This window comes from Salvelinus sp. IW2-2015, unplaced genomic scaffold (genome assembly GCF_002910315.2).
Source record: "Salvelinus sp. IW2-2015 unplaced genomic scaffold, ASM291031v2 Un_scaffold1706, whole genome shotgun sequence".
NCBI lineage: Eukaryota > Metazoa > Chordata > Actinopteri > Salmoniformes > Salmonidae > Salvelinus > Salvelinus sp. IW2-2015.
Genome location: NW_019943097.1, coordinates 57,797 through 76,326, shown reverse-complemented (window position 1 = coordinate 76,326; position 18,530 = coordinate 57,797). Strand labels below are relative to the sequence as shown.

Below are 18,530 nucleotides of genomic sequence, written 5' to 3'. Positions count from 1 at the left end.
TCTGGTCCAGTGGTACCACTTTAATGGAATGGCAGCTGCAGTATGTATTACAATGCACAGAGGATAGATCAGGGGAGTCCATTAAAACATAAAGCAGCCTATTCAGCACTATTATCAGGCCATAGTAATGGCTGGGACGGAATACGTGGAATGGTATTAAACAAATCAAACACCTGATTTTTCATGTGTTTGTTACCGTTCAATTCCATCCATTATGAGGCGTCCTCTCCTCACCAGCCTCCTCTGGTCCCAATCATACATCAATCATACACACAACACACAACCCATTAGATTCGAACACACTTCTGAAGCTGTTCACATTTGATTGGAGGAACATTGTGCTACAATCATACATCAATATTACTCAACCCATAAATCTCTAGCCTGGTCCCACATCTGTAGGTGCTTTACATAACTCCACTGACGATTCATATGAGCCTGGGTACCATACCAGTCTGTTTCTGCTGTAAGAGAGAGTGGGGATTGGTTAAAGCAGAAACTGACTGGAACCCAGGCTTTATAGCCAACTCACACATTAAGAATATATCAGACTAGAACCCAGGCTACATAGCCAACTCACACATTATTAATATATCGGACTAGAACCCAGGCTATATAGCCAACTCACACCATCATTATAAATAGTCGGACTGGAACCCAGGCTATATAGCCAACTCACACCTCATTAAGAATATATCGGACTAGAACCCAGGCTATATAGCCAACTCACACTCATTAAGAATATATCGACTAGAACCCAGGCTATATAGCCAACTCACACATTAAGAATATATCGACTAGAACCCAGGCTATAATAGCCAACTCACACCTCATTAAGAAATATATCGGACTAGAACCCAGGCTATATAGCCCAACTCACACATTAAGAATATATCGGACTCCGAACCCAGGCTATATAGCCAACTCACACATTAAGAATATATCGGACTAGAACCCAGGCTATATAGCCAACTCACACCTCATTAAGAATATATGAAGGTTTTAGTATTGAACCATACATGTAATAATTGAATTGTATTAAAATCATCCATTCAATAAAAAGGGCACTTAACATGAATGCTTTATTCTAAATAATTATCTTTAAAAATGGAATACAAAAAAAAACATTGTACACTCTAAAAAGTATAATCGTTTTTATGGACAACCGTCAGACTGTGTAACATGTTAATTTCCTTGTAACACTAGCCCTACACCTTTGCAATATATATGTAAATACATGGCTCTGCCCTAAACAAGTACTGGAAATGTCTAGCAGTAATACTGGAATAATCCATAGTTCTTCTGTCCTGGTCCTGTAGTTACAGGCTGTATTGTTCCAGCTCAACAGTGACTAACCGGATTCTACTAATCAGCTTGATTGGAGGTGTGTTAGTGCTAGGCGGGAACAAAAGCCTGCACAGCCTGTACTGTAGCTCTCCAGGGCCATTGTGAGGAATGCTGGTCTGCTATAACGTTAGTCCATCAATAGCTTAGTTAGCACTGAACACACTATAAACAAGTCTTACTCTAATACTGTGCATTAATGCAGCGTTTCCCAAACTCAGTCCTGGGAACACAAAGACATGTACGTTTCAGGTTCTGCCCTAGGACGACACAGCTCATTCAAATAATCAAAGCTTGATGATTAGTTGATTATTTGAGTTAGTTGTGTAGTGCTAGGGCAAAAACCAAAACGTGCACCACTTGGGGTCCCCAGGACAAAGTTTGAGAAACCCTGCATTAATGCATAGAAACTGCATGTAGCTTGTCTGGTCTCATCTCTTTTTGCATAGCCCTACATGATGATCTACCTGCAAAGTCTGTGCAAAAGTTCACAACGATGTTTAAGGTCAAATAAGCTTAAATCTAGTGCACTATTTATTATGTGAGACGCATGATAGGCAGTAGGCAGTGTTTTTCCTCAGGACTAGTAAGGCAGCGTAATGTTACTGTCATTCCTATACTGCTGTGCTACTGTTAATCCTGCTGTGCTCCAGTCTTCCCAACTGTACCAAGTACCAACCCTACCAAGTCTCTTCTCTCTCCGCTGGCACTAACAAGTCTCTCACTAACTCACCAACCTCTTCTTTTACCACAAACCCCAGTATCTGTTTTTCCCGTCCAGGAGCTCTACTTATCACTACCTTCAATTATTTTTTATTTAACCTTTATTAACTAGGCAAGTCAGTTAAGAACAAATCTTATTTACAATGACGGCCTAGGAACAGTGGGTTAACTGCCTTGTTCAGGGGCAGATGACAGATTTTTTTTCTTCTCACTAGGCTATCTACTATGGAAATGGAGAAGGAAAAGTGAGTCCAGTACTCGCAACAAAACAGATTTAAAGTGGTAGAAGTTGTGTAGTTTTCAGGTTTTTTCTAGGGAGTTGTAAGTTCTCAGGGTGGTAGGGAGTTGCAGTTGTCAGAGTCAGCAAGTTGTCGTTCTCAATGTATGCTGTAGGGAATTGTAGTTTCTCGTGTTATGCCATAGGAGATTGTAGTTCTCAGAATGTGCTTTCCAAGGTGTTGTACTTGTCTTTAAAGTTCTTGAGTTCCAAGAAGTGTTTTGGTCGTTTGGTGCGTTGCCCAGCTGACGGCAGGTATGTGACCTGGGAGGGGGAGAGGGGGGGGGGGCTCTGGGGTACTGGTCAGGTCTTTAGCTGCTGACTGGTGATGCTGGTCCAGACTGGTGGAGCTGGAGTGGCTCTTCACACTGGGGAGAGAAGAATAACTACTCGAGTCAAACTTGAAAAACCTTCATTAAAACACATGAGTAGTGCTTAGATAAATGGCAGTGTGTGTCTATACTCACACAGAGGCCAGTTCGTTCAGGGCTTCCTTGTATTTGACAAACTCTGCTTCTCCAAACACCTTCAGACACAGACAGGAGTCACACACTATAGACTAGAGGTCGACCGATTAAGGACGATTTCAAGTTTTCATAACAATCGGTAATCGGCATTTTTGGACACCGATCATGGCCGATTACATTGCACTCCATGAGGAGACTGCGTGGCAGGCTGACTACCTGTTATGCGAGTGCAGCAAGGAGCCAAGGTAAGTTGCTAGCTAGCATTAAACTTATCTTATAAAAACAATCAATCTTAACATAATCACTAGTTAACTACACATGGTTGATGATATCACTAGTTTATCTAGCGTGTTCTGCGTTGCATATAATCGATGCGGTGCGCATTCGCGAAAAAAGCACTGTCGTTGCACCAATGTGTACCTAAACAAACGCCTTTCTTAAAATCAATAAACAAGTATATATTTTTAAACCTGCATATTTAGTTAATATTGCCTGCTAACATGAATTTATTTTAACTAGGGAAATTGTGTCACTTCTCTTGCAACAGAGTCAGGGTATATGCAGCAGTTTGGGCCGCCTGGCTCGTTGCGAACTGTGAAGACTATTTCTTCCTAACAAAGACAGCCAACTTCACCAAACGGGGGATGATTTAACAAAAGCACAATCGTTGCACGAATGTACCTAACCATAAACATCAATACCTTTCTTAAAATCAATACACAGAAGTATATATTTTTTAAACCTGCATATTTAGTTAAAAGAAATTCATGTTAGCAGGCAATATTATACTAGGGAAATTGTGTCACTTCTCTTGCGTTCATTGCACGCAGTCAGGGTATATGCAACAGTTTGGGCCGCCTGGCTCGTTGCGAACTAATTTGCCAGAATTTTACGTAATTATCACATAACATTGAAGGTTGTGCAATGTAACAGGAATATTTAGACTTATGGATGCCACCCGTTAGTGAAATACGGAACCGTTCCGTATTTTATCTGAAAGAATAAACGTTTTATTTTCGAAATTATAGTTTCCCGGATTTGACCATATTAATGACCTAAGGCTCGTATTTCTGTGTGTTATTATGTTATAATTAAGTCTATGATTTGATAGAGCAGTCTGACTGAGTGGTGGTAGGCAGCAGCAGGCTCGTAAGCATTCATTCAAACAGCACTTTTGTGTGTTTGCCAGCAGCTCTTCGCTGTGCTTCAAGCATTGAGCTGTTTATGACTTCAAGCCTATCAACTCCCGAGATTAGGCTGGTGTAACCGATGTGAAATGGCTAGCTAGTTAGCGGGGTGCGCGCTAATAGCGTTTCAATCGGTGACGTCACTCGCTCTGAGACTTGGAGTAGTTGTTCCCCTTGCTCTGCATGGGTAACGATGCTTCGAGGGTGGCTGTTGTCGATGTCTTCCTGGTTCGAGCCCAGGTAGCGGCGAGGAGAGGGACGGAAGCTATACTGTTACACTGGCAATACAAAAGTGCCTATAAGAACATCCAATAGTCAAAGGTATATGAAATACAAATGGTATAGAGAGAAATAGTCCCATAATTCCTATAAAAACTACAACCTAAAACTTCTTACCTGGGAATATTGAAGACTCATGTTAAAAAGAACCACCAGCTTTCATATGTTCTCATGTTCTGAGCAAGGAACTTAAACGTTAGCTTTTTTTTACATGGCACATATTGCACTTTTACTTTCTTCTCCAACACTTTTTTTTGCATTATTTAAACCAAATTGAACGTTTCATTATTTATTTGAGGCAAATTGATTTGATTGATGTATTATATTAAGTTAAAATAAGTGTTCATTCAGTATTGTTGTAATTGTCATTATTACAAATAAATAAAAATGTAAATCATCCGATCTATCGGTATCGGCTTTTTGGTCCTCCAATAATCGGTATCYGCATTGAAAAATCATAATCGGTTGACCTCTACTATAGACCACTCAGTAAGTGGCAGACACAATGTCATGTGGAGACACAGGCATCTTTCTCTCCCCCTCCCCCAGATAAAATAGAGACACACACACTGACCCCGGTGCCGTGGCGAGCGTTGTGGTAGCCCTCCAGCAGTGTGTCTATGAGGGAACTGCGGCTGCTGCGGAACAGGGAATGGGAACTCCTCAGATCTAGAAGCCAGGCGCGGAATCTCCTCCCTGTCACAGCTGTGGGAGTCCCTCCCAACTCACTGAACGGAATATCTGACAGGAGATGAGAAGATGTTTTATGATCAAATTGGAGTTATGAATCTAGAGGTCAAAGGCCACTGATTCAGAAGGTAGTACATACAGTAGGTGAAGAGGATGTGCAGCATTATAAACTGGGTGGTTCGAGCCCTGCATGCTGATTGGCTGAAAGCCGTGGTATACCACAGGTATGACAAAACATMTATTTTTACTGTTCTAATTACATTGGTAACCAGTTTATAATAGCAACAAGGCACCTTGGGGGTTTGTGGTATATGGCCAATATACCACGGCTAAGGGTTGTATCCATGCACCCCGCATTGCGTCGTGCACAAGAACAGCACTTATTGCGTGAGTATAACATAGTTACTACATAATGCCCCAGCAGGGGGTGCTGCTGGACCGGGATGATGACAGTGAGACGTACAGGCCAGGGTGAAACAGCAGGAGAGGACTTACCACAGTCTCTTATGGCATCGAGTGCCCTCATTCTGTACAGGTAGTCATAGCAACCTGCAAAACACACACATAGGTCATCTTTTTTAGTTCACAGAGGGCTACTGTAGCTGTAGAATGGGTAGAAAATATATCTACATGATGTATGTGTGTGTATATGTGTTCTCTCACCGCCACTCTGTAGTCTGTCGTCCTGTTCAGACAGCAGGCGCGGCTCAAAGCGGATCTCCTGAACCTTGGACAGACGAGAGTCTATCTCCTGTCTCAGGTCCTAAAGGACACAGGAAGTAGAGAAAATGAACACGTGTATAGAAAAGTCATGTTAAAAATAAGTCAGACTGAGTGTGTGTGTGTGTCTTACCTTTGGAGCGTTGTGGCCCAGGGGTACATGTGGTCCTCTACGAGACTTCATGGCGAAGCGCATGATCTGCCTCTTCACAAAGATGAACAGCAGCACAAACACCTGGAGACACAGACCTCTGTACATTAGAGACATCAACCTATCCAGAGGAGTATGTTCTAGAAGAGACATCAACCTATCCAGAGGAGTATGTTCTAGAAGAGACATCAACCTATCCAGAGGAGTATGTTCTAGAAGGGGTGAACACAATATAGAATTTGACAAGGCAAGATATACACTGAACAAAAATATAAATGCAACATGTAAAGTGTTGGTCCCATGTTTCATGAGCTGAAATAAAAGACCACAGAAATGTTCCATAAGCACAAACATTGTGTACAAATTTGTTTACAACCCTGTTAGTGAGCATTTCTCCTTTGCCAATATAATCCATCCACCTGACAGGTGTGGCATATCAAGAAGCTGATTAAACAGCATGATCATTACACAGTTGCACCTTGTGCTGGGGACAATAGAAGGCCACACTAAAATGTGCAATTTTGTCACACAACACAATGCCACGGGTGTCAAGTTGAGGAAGCGTGAAATTGGCATGCTGACTGCAGGATTGTCCACCAGAGCTGTTGCCAGATAATGTCATGTTAATTTCTCTACCATGAGCCACTTCCAACGTCGCTTTAGAGAATTTGGCAGTAAGACCAACCGGCCTCACAACCGCAGACCACCTGTAAGGCGTTGTGTGTGCCAGTGGTTTGCTGATGTCAACGTTGTGAATAGACTGCCCCATGGTGGCAGTGAGGTTATGGTATGAGCAGGCATAATTTTTTATTTTATTTAACTAGGCAAGTCAGTTAAGAACAAATTCTTATTTACAATGATGGCCTAGGATCAGTGGGTTAACTGCCTTGTTCAGGTGCAGAATGACAGATTTTTACCTTGTCAGCTCAGGGATTCGATCTAGCAACCTTTCCTTTACTGGCCCAAAGCTCTAACCACGGACAATGAACACAATTGCATTATATTGAATGCACAGCGATACCGTGACAAGATCCTGAGGCCCATTGTTGTGTCATTCATCCACCACCATGACCTCATTTTTCAGCATGATAATGCACAGCCCCATGTCGCAAGGATCTGTACACAAATCCTGGAAGCTGAACATGTCCCAGTTCTTCCATGGCCTGCATACTCACCAGACATGTCACCATGTTTGGATGCTCTGGATCGATGTGTACGATAACGTGTTTCAGTTCCCGCCAATATCCTGCAACTTTGTTCAGCCATTGAAGAGAAGTGGGACAACATTCCAAAGGCCACAATCAACAGTGTCGCTCTGCATGAGGCAAATGGTGGTCACACCAGATACTGGCTGGTTTTCTGATCCACGCCCCTACATTTTTTAAAAGGTATTTGTGACCAACAGATGTATATCTGTATTCCCAGTCATGTGAAATCCATAGATTAGGGCCTATTGAATGTATTTAAATTGACTGATTTCCATATATGAACTGTAACTCAGTCAAACCTTTGAAATTGTTGCGTTTATATTTTTGTTCAGCATACACTGACACAGCTTGCATGTACTGTAACAGGGTGGAGGTGCCTCCATAAAGTCAACTACAGTAATCATATGATTTGTAACTGTCATCTTATTGGTCCGTCTGAATTATTGTTTGTTATGATTAGTTGCAGTTATCACTCTGGAGAATGCACTTCCACTTGGGGGTATTCATTAGTCGGATTCCGTTGCAAAACGTTTTGAACCTAAAATCTCACGTAAACCCTGTCCACAATAGATACATTCTTAGTTCACCCAAATTACAAAATGACATTTGTGTCAATACCCTGTAAGCAGTCTATGGTATGACCGCAATCAATGTTTTAGTTAAGTTTCCCTGGCACTGTTTCCAAATTCATTTGTGACACAAATCCCATGTAGCATGTTCAAATCATCTATAAGTGACTTTGATGAGCTTCAGAATCAATTTGAGATACTTTCAGATGATTTGGACGTGATGCGCAAAAAAAATGCAAACATCGGTCCCATGACTTGAATGTGGTTTGTGCCACAAATGCTAAAAGGTTAGAAACGAAACCAAAGCAAGGGAAATAAAACCAAGGCGTGGATTGCTGTCATACCTTACAAGGTAAGGAAACCAATGTGTCATTTTGTAATTTTGGTGAATTATCCCTTTAATAAAAGCTAGCTATATTTTACTGTGTTGTGTGCTTTCCGTACAAGTGCCCAGTTCATCTTCATTACCTGTCATATAACCTGTTTTTTGTTACACATTGTTTGACACTTCTGCTGTGTTGCCTGTCTCTATACTGTAGCTAGCAAGCTAATTCCATTACACAGGAGTCCTGAGAAACGCAACAGCTAGRTAGTTMTGTCAAGCATTCTTTATATTAAGGAAAAACACGGGAACACATTCATTTAAGACTTACCAGACTTCCGTAGGCCATAACAAGCACTACGTTGACGCTGGAGAGAGGAGAATCGGACCTCATGTTGAAAGTCTTCGTCAAAAGCTAAACTAGCGTAGAATCAACAGAACGCACTCATGGTTCCTTTCAGAATGTACACGAGTGACTGTAACATTAATGAATTATCAAATGTCGGTTAATCCATTGGAAAATCTGTAACAACGAAACGTTGACACTTCCCTGTTGTTGATATCGTTTGTTGACATCTGGGATTGTCACGTGATCTATTCCCTGCCTGGTTTCGATGACGTAGCCGTAGCCTACAAAGGTCCTTCACCGCCACCTGCTGTTCGAAACCCCACGAAACACAGGCGCTCCTCTCCAATGAGTGAGTATCAACCTCTATAGTGGTCTCCATTCTCTACGAACCAGTTAGTCGGTGAGAAACAAGAACAGTATTATAATATTCTCATGTGCCATGAACTGTTTAATGTCATTTGCAACTGCTAATTTGATAGGCCTGTAGTAGGCCTAATATTGCCTTTGTAAGGGGTTATGGTTATCTTATCCTCTGAAGCCTACGGGAAATACTAGGATTCTGTCAGTTCTCTACGAAGGCAATGTGAGTTGGTTGATGATTTACGATCCTATTTGTCCCAATAGACAGAGAAGCCATTCTTCTGGAGGAGACTGTGGTGGGAGGCTGAAAAGATGTCTGGAGTTGCAGATGTGAACATTGGGATGTTTCCCTCACATAACCAGACCAGCGCTACTCTGTCCAGCAGAGATCTTCATTTACATTTTATATAGCACTAATAAAGCTGTACATGGGTGGAAACAGAAACTCGCCTCATCCATTACCAATGTGTAACACCCATCTGATTTCTCTGACTACAGTGTTTCCCATATTGATTATTGCTTGGCTGGGTGGAAAATCTCTCAAAGCAAAACCCTGGGCCTCTGACACCAAAACATTCAATTTACAGCTCATGCTTTTGGGTAGTGGTCAACAGAGATGGTGCCTAGCCTATACAATGGCCTATACAAACATTGAACTGTCAAGCAAGCAAACCATTTATCTTAATTGGCATCTCCTGAAACTGAACTGTTTCTGCGTAAACATTATATTTTCCTCTTTTTTGTTTTTCTGTGATATATAGGTGACAAGTAAGTTTGCCTATGTGTTGTCATTGCATGGACTTTGGTCATTCATGATATAGATATAGGCTAATGTCACCATTCCATAGTCCATGATATCTTGGGGAGACTTTGAGATTGGCTCATTTGGCTGATACTGTATCTGCACACAGCCACGAACCATCTGTCTGTACACTGTGACAGTCTAGTCATCTATAACCCAAACCACTTCCCTGCTTCCGGTATGCTACTGGCTGACTGCTACTGGCTGACTGCCACTGGCTGACTGCCCCTGGCTGACTGCTACTGGCTGACTGTCTGTTACTGGTGGATGTAAGGGGTAATGGCTGTGACGTGTTGCTTCACTACAGATTGCACAAACACATGTAAGTACTGTATCTTTCTTATTACAGATTTGACATACATTTTACAATGTTATATGTCACATGATCCGAATACAACAGGTGTAGTAGACCTTACCGTGAAATGCTTACCTTCAAGCCCTAACCAACAATTCAGATTTTTAAGTAAGTAAGAAAATATTTGCTATAAATATATATATTATTTTTAAAGTAGCACAATAAAATAACAACAACGAGGCTATATACAGGGGGTGCCAGTACCGAGTCAATGAGCGAGGGTACAGGTTAGTCGAGGTAATTGAGGTAACATGTACATGTAGGTAGGGGTAAAGTGACTATGCATAGATACTAACAGCAAGCAGCAGCCTGAAAAAGGGGGTCAATGAAAATAGTCTGGGTAGCCATTTGATTTACTGTTTAGCAGTCTAATGGTTTGGGCGTAGAAGCTGTTATTAAGGAGACTTTGTCGCTCCAGTACCACTTGCCGTGCGGTAGCAGAGAGAACAGTCTATGACTTGGGTGGTTGGAGTCTTTGACAAGTTTTAGGGCCTTCCTCCTACACCACCTGGTATATTTTTTTATTTAACTAGATAAGTCAGTTAAGAACAAATTCTTATTTTACAATGACAGCCTACCCCGGCCAAACCCTCCCCTAACCTAATAGTGCGCCCTATGGGACTCCCGATCACAGCCGGATGTGATACAGCCCGGGATCGAACCAGGGTCTGTAGTGACACCTCTAACACTGAGATGCAGTGCCTTAGACCGCTGCGCCACTCGGGAGCCTACTGCTGGATGGCAGAAAGATTAGCCTCAGTGATGAACTGGGCCGTAAGCACTACCCTCTGTAGCGCCTTGCGGTTGGATGCCAAGCAGTTGCCATACCAAGCGGTGATGCAACTAGTCAGGATGCTCTCGATAGTGCAGCTGTAGAACTTTTTGAGGATCTGAGGACTCATGCCAAATCTTATGTCTCCTGAACATACGAGTGAGTGAGTGAGCGAGCGGGTGACTGAGTAAGACAGTGACTGAGTCACATCTCATGTAGTGTAGTTGTAAATCTATTGACTGACTTCAGGGTCAACTGATCAATACAAAATGGCAGCATGTGTTTGTACTGTATGTGTGTGTGGAAGGGGATGATACATATGCATGTGTACATACAGTATAAGTGCGTGTGTGTGTGCGTGGTCAGAAGGTGACACACTGAGCGAGTCTGGAATGCCGTCCTGTGAGGAAGGAGGGAGTAACAATGGAAGGGGGAGGAGAGAGAGAGGGTGGGGGGGGGTAAACCAGTGGGGTAGGTTTGTGTTACTGTATAGATACATAATGCAAAGATGACAGAGAACACACAGAGAGAGGGAGCTGGGAGAGGGAGCTGGGAGGAGGATGAGGATGATGGTAACAGTACTCTCTCCCACTACTACCACAAAACACAGCTTCTGATTGGATCAGCTTGGACTCCTAAGTTTCTCTGAAGGTAAGGTGTGTTTCTGTGTCTTTGTTAAATTTGGCTTTAGAGTGAATGGGGCCATGTTGTTGCCAACGGATACGCAGGTGGGAGGCTTTGTGAGCTGGGTGAACAGGTGTTTCTGTAAACTGACACTGGGACTTACCTGAGTCAAAAAAGAGCTGGTACACATAGAAAAACACACATTACCACCAAATATGGAATTAATACACTCTCATGGATTAAGTCTTCCTGTTGATAGGTGTTATTCATTCATTTTTGGGATCTTCAAACTTTCTGATATAATGATATATCATGTTGATTAGTTGTACTGTGATGTTTTCAGCTGTTTACTTTTGGCTGGGATGGTGACAGTTGGGTGACAGTTATTCTGTTCACTGATATGACAGCAGTCTGCACCCATTAGACAGTTAGCTTTGCATAACGCCCCAGAGATGAAATAMTTGACAGTGGGAYGTTATATGTCAATCRGTAGYTGAATGACTGGATAACAAGTCAAGAACCCATAACTGAAGGGATGCTTCACTCTAACTTTCACTGGTTGTGAGTACTGTAGTAGATAGTGAGTAAACTATCTTGTACTGAGTAGGGTATCTTGTACTGAGTAGAGTATCTTGTACTGAGTAGAGTATCTTGTATTGAGTAGAGTATCTTGTANAGTAGAGTATCTTGTATTGAGTAGAGTATCTTGTATTGAGTAGAGTATCTTGTACTGAGTAGAGTATCTTGTATTGAGTAGAGTATCTTGTATTGTATTGAACCCAAAAGTGTTCTACCTGGAACCAAAAGGGTTCTACCTGGAACCAAAAAAGGTTATCCAAAGGTTTTCCTATGTGGACAACCCTTTTTGGTTCTAGATAGCACCTTTTTTTCTACAAGATATTCTATAAACCAAAAGGTTTATACCTGGAACCAAAAACGGTCTACCTGGAACAAAAAAGTGTTATCCTATGGGGACAGATGAAGAACCCTTTTGGAACCCTTTTTCTAAGAGTGTACTGAGTATAGTATCTTGTACTGACAGTAGAGTATCTTGTACTGACAGTAGAGTATCTTGTACTGACAGTAGAGTATATTGTACTGACAGTAGAGTATCTTGTACTGACAGTAGAGTATATTGTACTGACAGTAGAGTATCTTGTACTGACAGTAGAGTAACTTGTCAGTACAGTACTCCAACACCATCATTAAGTTTGCTGACGACACAACAGTGATAGGCCTGATCACCGACAATGATGAGACAGCCTATAGGGAGGAGGTCAGAGAACTGGCAGTGTGGTGCCAGGACAACAACCTCTCCCTCAATGTGGAGCGGGTCGAGAGTTTCAAGTTCCTTGGTGTTAACATCACCAATGATCTATCATGGTCAAAATACACCAAGACAGTTGTGAAGAGGGCACGGCAAAACCTTTTCCGCTTCAGGAGACTGAAAACATTTGTCATGGGTCCCCAGGTCCTCAAAAAGTTCTACAGCTGCACCATCGAGAGCATCCTGACCGGTTGCATCACTGCCTAGCATCTGGCTGTAAGACGCTACAGAGGTTAATGCGTACGGCCCAGTACATAACTGGGGCCAGGCTTCCTGCAATCCAGGAATTATGTAATAGGCGGTGTCAGAGGAAAGCCCATAAAATTGTCAGAGACTCCAGTCACCCAAGTCATAGGCTTTTTTCTCTACTATTGCACGGCAAGCGGTACCGGAGTGCCAAGTCTAGGACCAAAAGGCTCCTTAACAGGTTCTACCCCCAAGCCATAAGACTGCTGAACAATTAATCAAATGGCCACCGGACTATTACATTGACCCCCCCCTCCATTTGTTTTGTACACTGCTGCTACTCACTGTTTATTATCTATGCATAGTCACTTCACCCCTACTACTGTACAAATTACCTCTAACCTGTACCCCCGCACACTGACTCGGTACCGGTACCCCTGTCACGATCGTCTCCGGGGAAAGAGAGAAGGACCAAGGCGCAGCGTGATACGAATACATTCTTCTATTTATTTAACACGAAACGAAGAACACTTAAACAAACTAATCAAACAACAAAACGAACGTGAAGCTATATAATAAAGTGCAGACACAAGCAACCAATACATAGACAATAACCCACAAAATACCCAACAGACGAAGTGTGGCTGCCTAAATATGGTTCAATCAGAGACAACGATAAACAGCTGCCTCTAATTGAGAACCAATCTAGGCAACCATCGACATACAAAACACCTAGACTAGTAAACACCCCATAAACATACAAAACCCCTAGACAAGACAAACCCATACATCCCCCATGTGACACCCTGACCTAACCAAAAATAATAAAGAAAACAAAGATAACTAAGGTCAGGGCGTGACAACCCCTGTATATAGCCACGTTATTTTATTTATTTTTTACTTTAGTTTATTTGGTAAATATTTTCTTAACTCTTCTTGAACTGCACTGTTGGTTAGGGCTTGTAAGTAAGCATTTCACAGTAAGGTCTACACTTGTTGTATTTGGCGCATGTGACAAATAAAGTTTGATTGGATCTTGTACTGAGTAGAGTACTTGTACAGACGGTAAAATAGATGAGTAAATAAACTGGTGGTTCAGTAGGTTGGAACATGCTGATTGCAACACCAGAGTTGGGTCTGATTCCCACATGGGCAACATATACTGAGTGGCTTTGTATAGAAGTCCATCACATGCTATTGTTCTAACAGCAGGTCAACAGTACCCTACGGTAGTGACAGGTGTAGATATCAGTAGCTCCATCAGAAAGCAGTGCCCATACAAACTGCATGGAAAGCAGTTTCACTCAGTTCCGCTTCTGTTACAATCTTATCTGATCACATTCAACTCTGTTTGACTGAGCCCTTTGTGGAGCACTTTGAATCTCTGTCTGTGTTTATTGTTTCATTTGACGAGAGAGTGCATGCATATGCGTGTGTGTGTGCGAGAGAGACAGAGAGAGAAGAGAGACAGAGAGAGAGAGAGAAAGAAGTGAGAAAGAAGGAAGGAAAGAGAGAGATTAGGCTGTATCTGTGTAATACATTGTTTCCTAGTGTCAGAGTGGATTGTTGTCTGATTGGTTTTTCCAGTTTGATTTTAGGTTGTCGCCAAGTCCAGTCGACCCAGGACATGTTTCTAGTGTAAACAGCTGTTAGGACATACCCATTTTAAGTGACGTGTTTAGGTGGTGAGTGTGTGTGTGTGCAGAGGGAGACCTCTATGTGAATGGACTCATTGAGTCAGTATGAGGGGAATGTATGGAAGGCAGCAGAGTTTCACTGATGAGGTAACCTCACTTCACTGAGATGGTGTTGGATGGAGACTTACTATAGAGTTTGGAATGTTCCTTTTTTCAACTGAATTGTTTTTTTCACTCGTTTTTTGTTGACACTTTCATTTCTTTATATAATCTCTCTTTTTCTGTATTTTTTTTCTCTCTGTCTCTCTCTCTCTTCTGTCATCTCCTTTTCAGTCTTTCTCTTTTCTGTCTCTCTTTGTCTCTTTCTGTCTCTGTCATCTCCATTCCTGTCTCTCTCTCTCTCTCTCTCTGATGACTGTAACTGGCTACTGTGTGCTACTAGCTGTACTGTATCATTACATTTGACCATAGTGTCCAGAATACCGTTACCTCAGCATTCCTAACCATTCATTTCAAAGATGGAATTTTTCTCAGTAAAAATATGCAATGTTTTTCATATGTAAATATAACATAACATAACATTTGCCATATGATATATTTCTTTATGTTTGCAGTGTTCTGAGGCTTATGTGTGACCGCTCACCCAGGAAAACTTCACTGCTGAGGACCTCTGTTTGACTACTGGAGCCGACACACAAGAGACACAGAGAGGAATGGACAGAGAGGGAAGGAGAACAAACAATCATCTCTGAGTGTGTGTGGAGACAGAAATGCAGAGAATCTTCATGATGGAATCTCAAACCTGTGGATATACAAGTGAGTGTCGTGTGATATCTGGAGCCCCAAACATGAGCAGATTGCAGTTCAACACCACTTCTGACGTTTCTGCTGGGGCAGACAAACACCTTTCCTACCAGGCCTGTGCTGCTGTCGAAGGCTTCTGTGATGATTTGACAGTGGTTAAACTGCAAAAAGGATTACTGGTTCTTAACTGTCACCTTTTTACTACTACTACATTTGGAAAATTCAACTCGCACTGGCCCCATTCCCCAGTGAGGGGAAATACACAACAGGCTCCAAATGGCACCGGACGAAGTTGAGACAGAGTGGTGGTGTGAGGGACGTGATCCAGAGAGAATTGGCAGTGGACAGGAGGAGGAAACTGTGGCAGTCAGGGAAGTTGGCTGGAGACCGGGGCAGGACAGAGTGGAGGAGCGAATAACCGACCTCGCACACAGGAGAGGAGAAGATAAGAGTTTAGACTGGAGAGGAGAGGGGGGGCTAGCCCTGGCGAGGGGCTCAGGACGGGGCTGCTGAGGTGTTCTGGGAACCTAGGGGGCTCCACACTTAAACGAGCAGAGAGTTTGGAGAGTAGGGAGGCAGGAGAGAGCAATGTGTTGTCAGGGTGAAGGCCTTTAACTCAGTTGGACCAGGGGAAGTGTTGAGCCCGTTGGGGGGTCAGAGTGTTCCCTTGGTGAAGGGGTGTCCCCTGTGGGTCTAGGGTATGTGGCTCTATCTCTGGAGAGGCCAGTGGGGGCCAGTCCCTCCCCACCAAGGCTGAGGTCAGTCCAGGTCCTGGGTCTGGAACCAGAAAAACCAGCCCGTGGATCTCTTTGAATCCTCCAGGGTTCAGAGTATCTGGGACCGGATACAGAAGCTCTACTGGGACTACTGGACCTGATAAAGCTACTAACAGAGATGAGGATGTGAAGGACTCAACCAGAACCAAGCGTCTCTCAAGCACCGGTAGGAGACTGGTCTCTATTGAGAGGGATGGGGGGGATACAGCAGCCAATCGGAGGAAGTCCACCACAGACTCTGGCTTTGTTTACCCCCTCTCCCTCCCCTTTTCCTCCACCTTTCCCTCCCCCCTCAGTGTTTATCCGGGGGAGAGGAACGGCCGCCTCCCACACATGGGTCGCACCACACACCCCTGGTAGAACAGAACACCAACGAACACACCACCTGGATAGAACAGAAACACCACAACACACCCACCGTGAGAGATACAACCACACACCACCTTCCTGGTAGAACAGAACACCACACACAGTCCTGGTTAGAACAGAAACACCACACATCACCAACCTGGTAGAAAGACACACCCCTGAAGAAAGACACCACACACACACGCCCTGGTAGAACAGAACAACGCACCACACACATCCTGGTAGAACAGAACACCAACACACACCCCCTGGAAACAGAACAAACACAACACAGCCCTGGTAGAAAGAACACCACACACACAACCGCTGGTAGAACGAGAACACCAACGACACCACTACACACACACCACAGAGGATCAGAGTGTAGTGCAGTCAAGGTGTTGGTTTTGAGCGCTCAGAGTCTACCAGTGCAGGGTGACACACCCACACTCTCATGACAAAACCCCTCACACACAGCTGTTCGTGGAGGGTCATCAGTGGCAATTAGGGACCCCTTCATATCCCTCCATATAGGAGACAAACTAGGAGCAGAGGGATTGAAAGAGGTGACAAACTTGGGCAGAAAGAGTGAGGAAGTAGTGAAGACAAGCGAAAGAGGAGAAATAAGGGTGGGGAGCAATGGTCAGGAAAAAGAAAATGGACGGATGTCCGAAGGAAAAAGGCACAGAAAAGAAGAGGTGGAGAGGGAGGGGAGAGTAACGCTGAAGTCTCTCTCCCCCAGCACAGACTTCAAGTGACACCCCCAGGGGATCTCCGCCTATCGACAACGTCATGGAGTAGGGTGTCACCACGGGTCAAAACCCCTCCTCGACACAATCAATTCTGGGACACTATGACAGAGCAAGACCCTCGGTAGAGGTCGTGGCCAGGGAACAACGCCTGTCAGAAGATGTGTTTGAAGCCAACACACCACAGAGATAGATACGAACACTGAAAATACCAAAGTTACCTGGAAACTGGTCAAGTGCCTCTTGCAGCCAGTGTGGAGGAACAAGTCCACCAGTTTGAAGCTCTGACACAGACATCTCAGGTCCCAGTGACCAACTACCTGAAGCCCAGACGGGCTTTTCTCTTGTCCGGAGCAGCTCAGTGAGTCTGGAGACGGAGTCAGAAGAGTGGTTGGATAGACAGTAGGTGGGGGTGGGGGGAGATGGGAGAAAGGGGAGGAGGAGGGAGTTGTAATTATGGATGGGGTGAGAGACGAGCGAGAAGGGTAAAGGAAGAGTGTGCCAGATAAAGCACTTGGTGGAGGAGAGAGGTGAGGTGTGCGAGTAAGACGAGGAAGACTGATAGAGGCGTGGGCGGGGAGTCTATGTCAGTGGATGAGGTGGGCTGGGGAGACAGGGAGAGAGGGGAGAGGGAAGAAGAGGGGGAGTAGGGGAGAGAGGGGGTAGTGGGGGAGACAGGAGAAAGGAAAGTGGGGGAGAATGCTGTTGGTTCTGGTACGTTTTCCAACTCAAGGTAAACTAGACATCCTCTGAATGGCAAAAACCACAGAGGACACTCTGAAGAGACTTATTCCATTGATGCAGCCAGAACCTCCCCAATCACACAGTCACACACCAGGACATGGAGTAGGAGAGGCACCAAACACAAAGACTACTACAGTCCCTGCCAAAGGACACTTCATCCTCAGTCTGTCTACACTCTATGAAACAACTTCCACTGACGTTCCAGGTGGCCTGCCATCTTAGGGAGCGCACAGTGAGGACCACCTAACTGCCATCTCCAGTGAAGCGATGACGACCAAGACACCACCAACACCCTCCAGAACTCCCCTTCCACCCCCAGAACACACCTCCGCACCTCCCCACACCTCCCACTACTTCCCTGCAGCCTAAACACCAACAGGGTGTAGATTCAGGGCTGGCTAGCCCTGAAGACCCCCTCCAGTTTTCCACAAACACAGCCCAGGGTAGGTGCACTACTGACCCTGCTATCCGTCTCACACACTTCTGGCCTGTGGAGGGATTCCCGTCCCTCCCTCGTACCTCCTCCTCCCCAGCAGCCTACCCTCCTCCCCCACTCTGCTCGATGGAACCAGAGGAGGGGAGGAGATGATGAGGGATACTTGATGATGAAGGTACAGAGAGGACGACTCCACCTACGACTCAGACTCTTGCTGAATCCTCGGTGACCGCTCACAGCAGCGCCATGAGCCAATACATCGTAGGAGCTCGTCTCTCAGGTGGGGTCACTTCTGTTTTCAAACTGATGATGAAGATACCGCTA

At 44.2% G+C, this 18,530-nt stretch overlaps 1 protein-coding gene and 2 long non-coding RNA genes across 4 annotated transcripts in view; 2 read left to right on the top strand and 1 right to left on the bottom strand.

Moving 5' to 3' along the window:
* On the bottom strand, window positions 1-8,551 carry LOC112071741 (protein C1orf43-like). The gene is given in 9 exon segments (XM_070439494.1): window positions 1-701; window positions 901-2,623; window positions 2,625-2,712; window positions 2,812-2,870; window positions 4,852-5,018; window positions 5,463-5,516; window positions 5,631-5,730; window positions 5,821-5,922; window positions 8,269-8,551. Coding segments are annotated over 8 exon segments (753 nt in total). The 5' UTR covers window positions 8,332-8,551; the 3' UTR covers window positions 1-701; window positions 901-2,503.
* Window positions 7,856-9,074, top strand: LOC112071742 (uncharacterized). 2 transcript variants are annotated; one of them, XR_011475943.1, is made up of 3 exons: window positions 7,856-7,967; window positions 8,561-8,635; window positions 8,911-9,074. It is a non-coding gene; the product is annotated as an uncharacterized lncRNA (long non-coding RNA). The 2 variants fall into 2 exon arrangements; XR_002894162.2 differs by having other exon boundaries at window positions 8,561-8,686.
* Window positions 9,075-11,112: 2,038 nt separating this feature from the next.
* LOC139024609 (uncharacterized) overlaps window positions 11,113-18,530 on the top strand; it is a 12,679-nt gene continuing 5,261 nt past the window's right edge. The window contains exon 1 of the long non-coding RNA XR_011475942.1: window positions 11,113-11,226. This is a non-coding gene — a long non-coding RNA (uncharacterized lncRNA). The remainder of the gene's footprint in view (window positions 11,227-18,530) is intronic.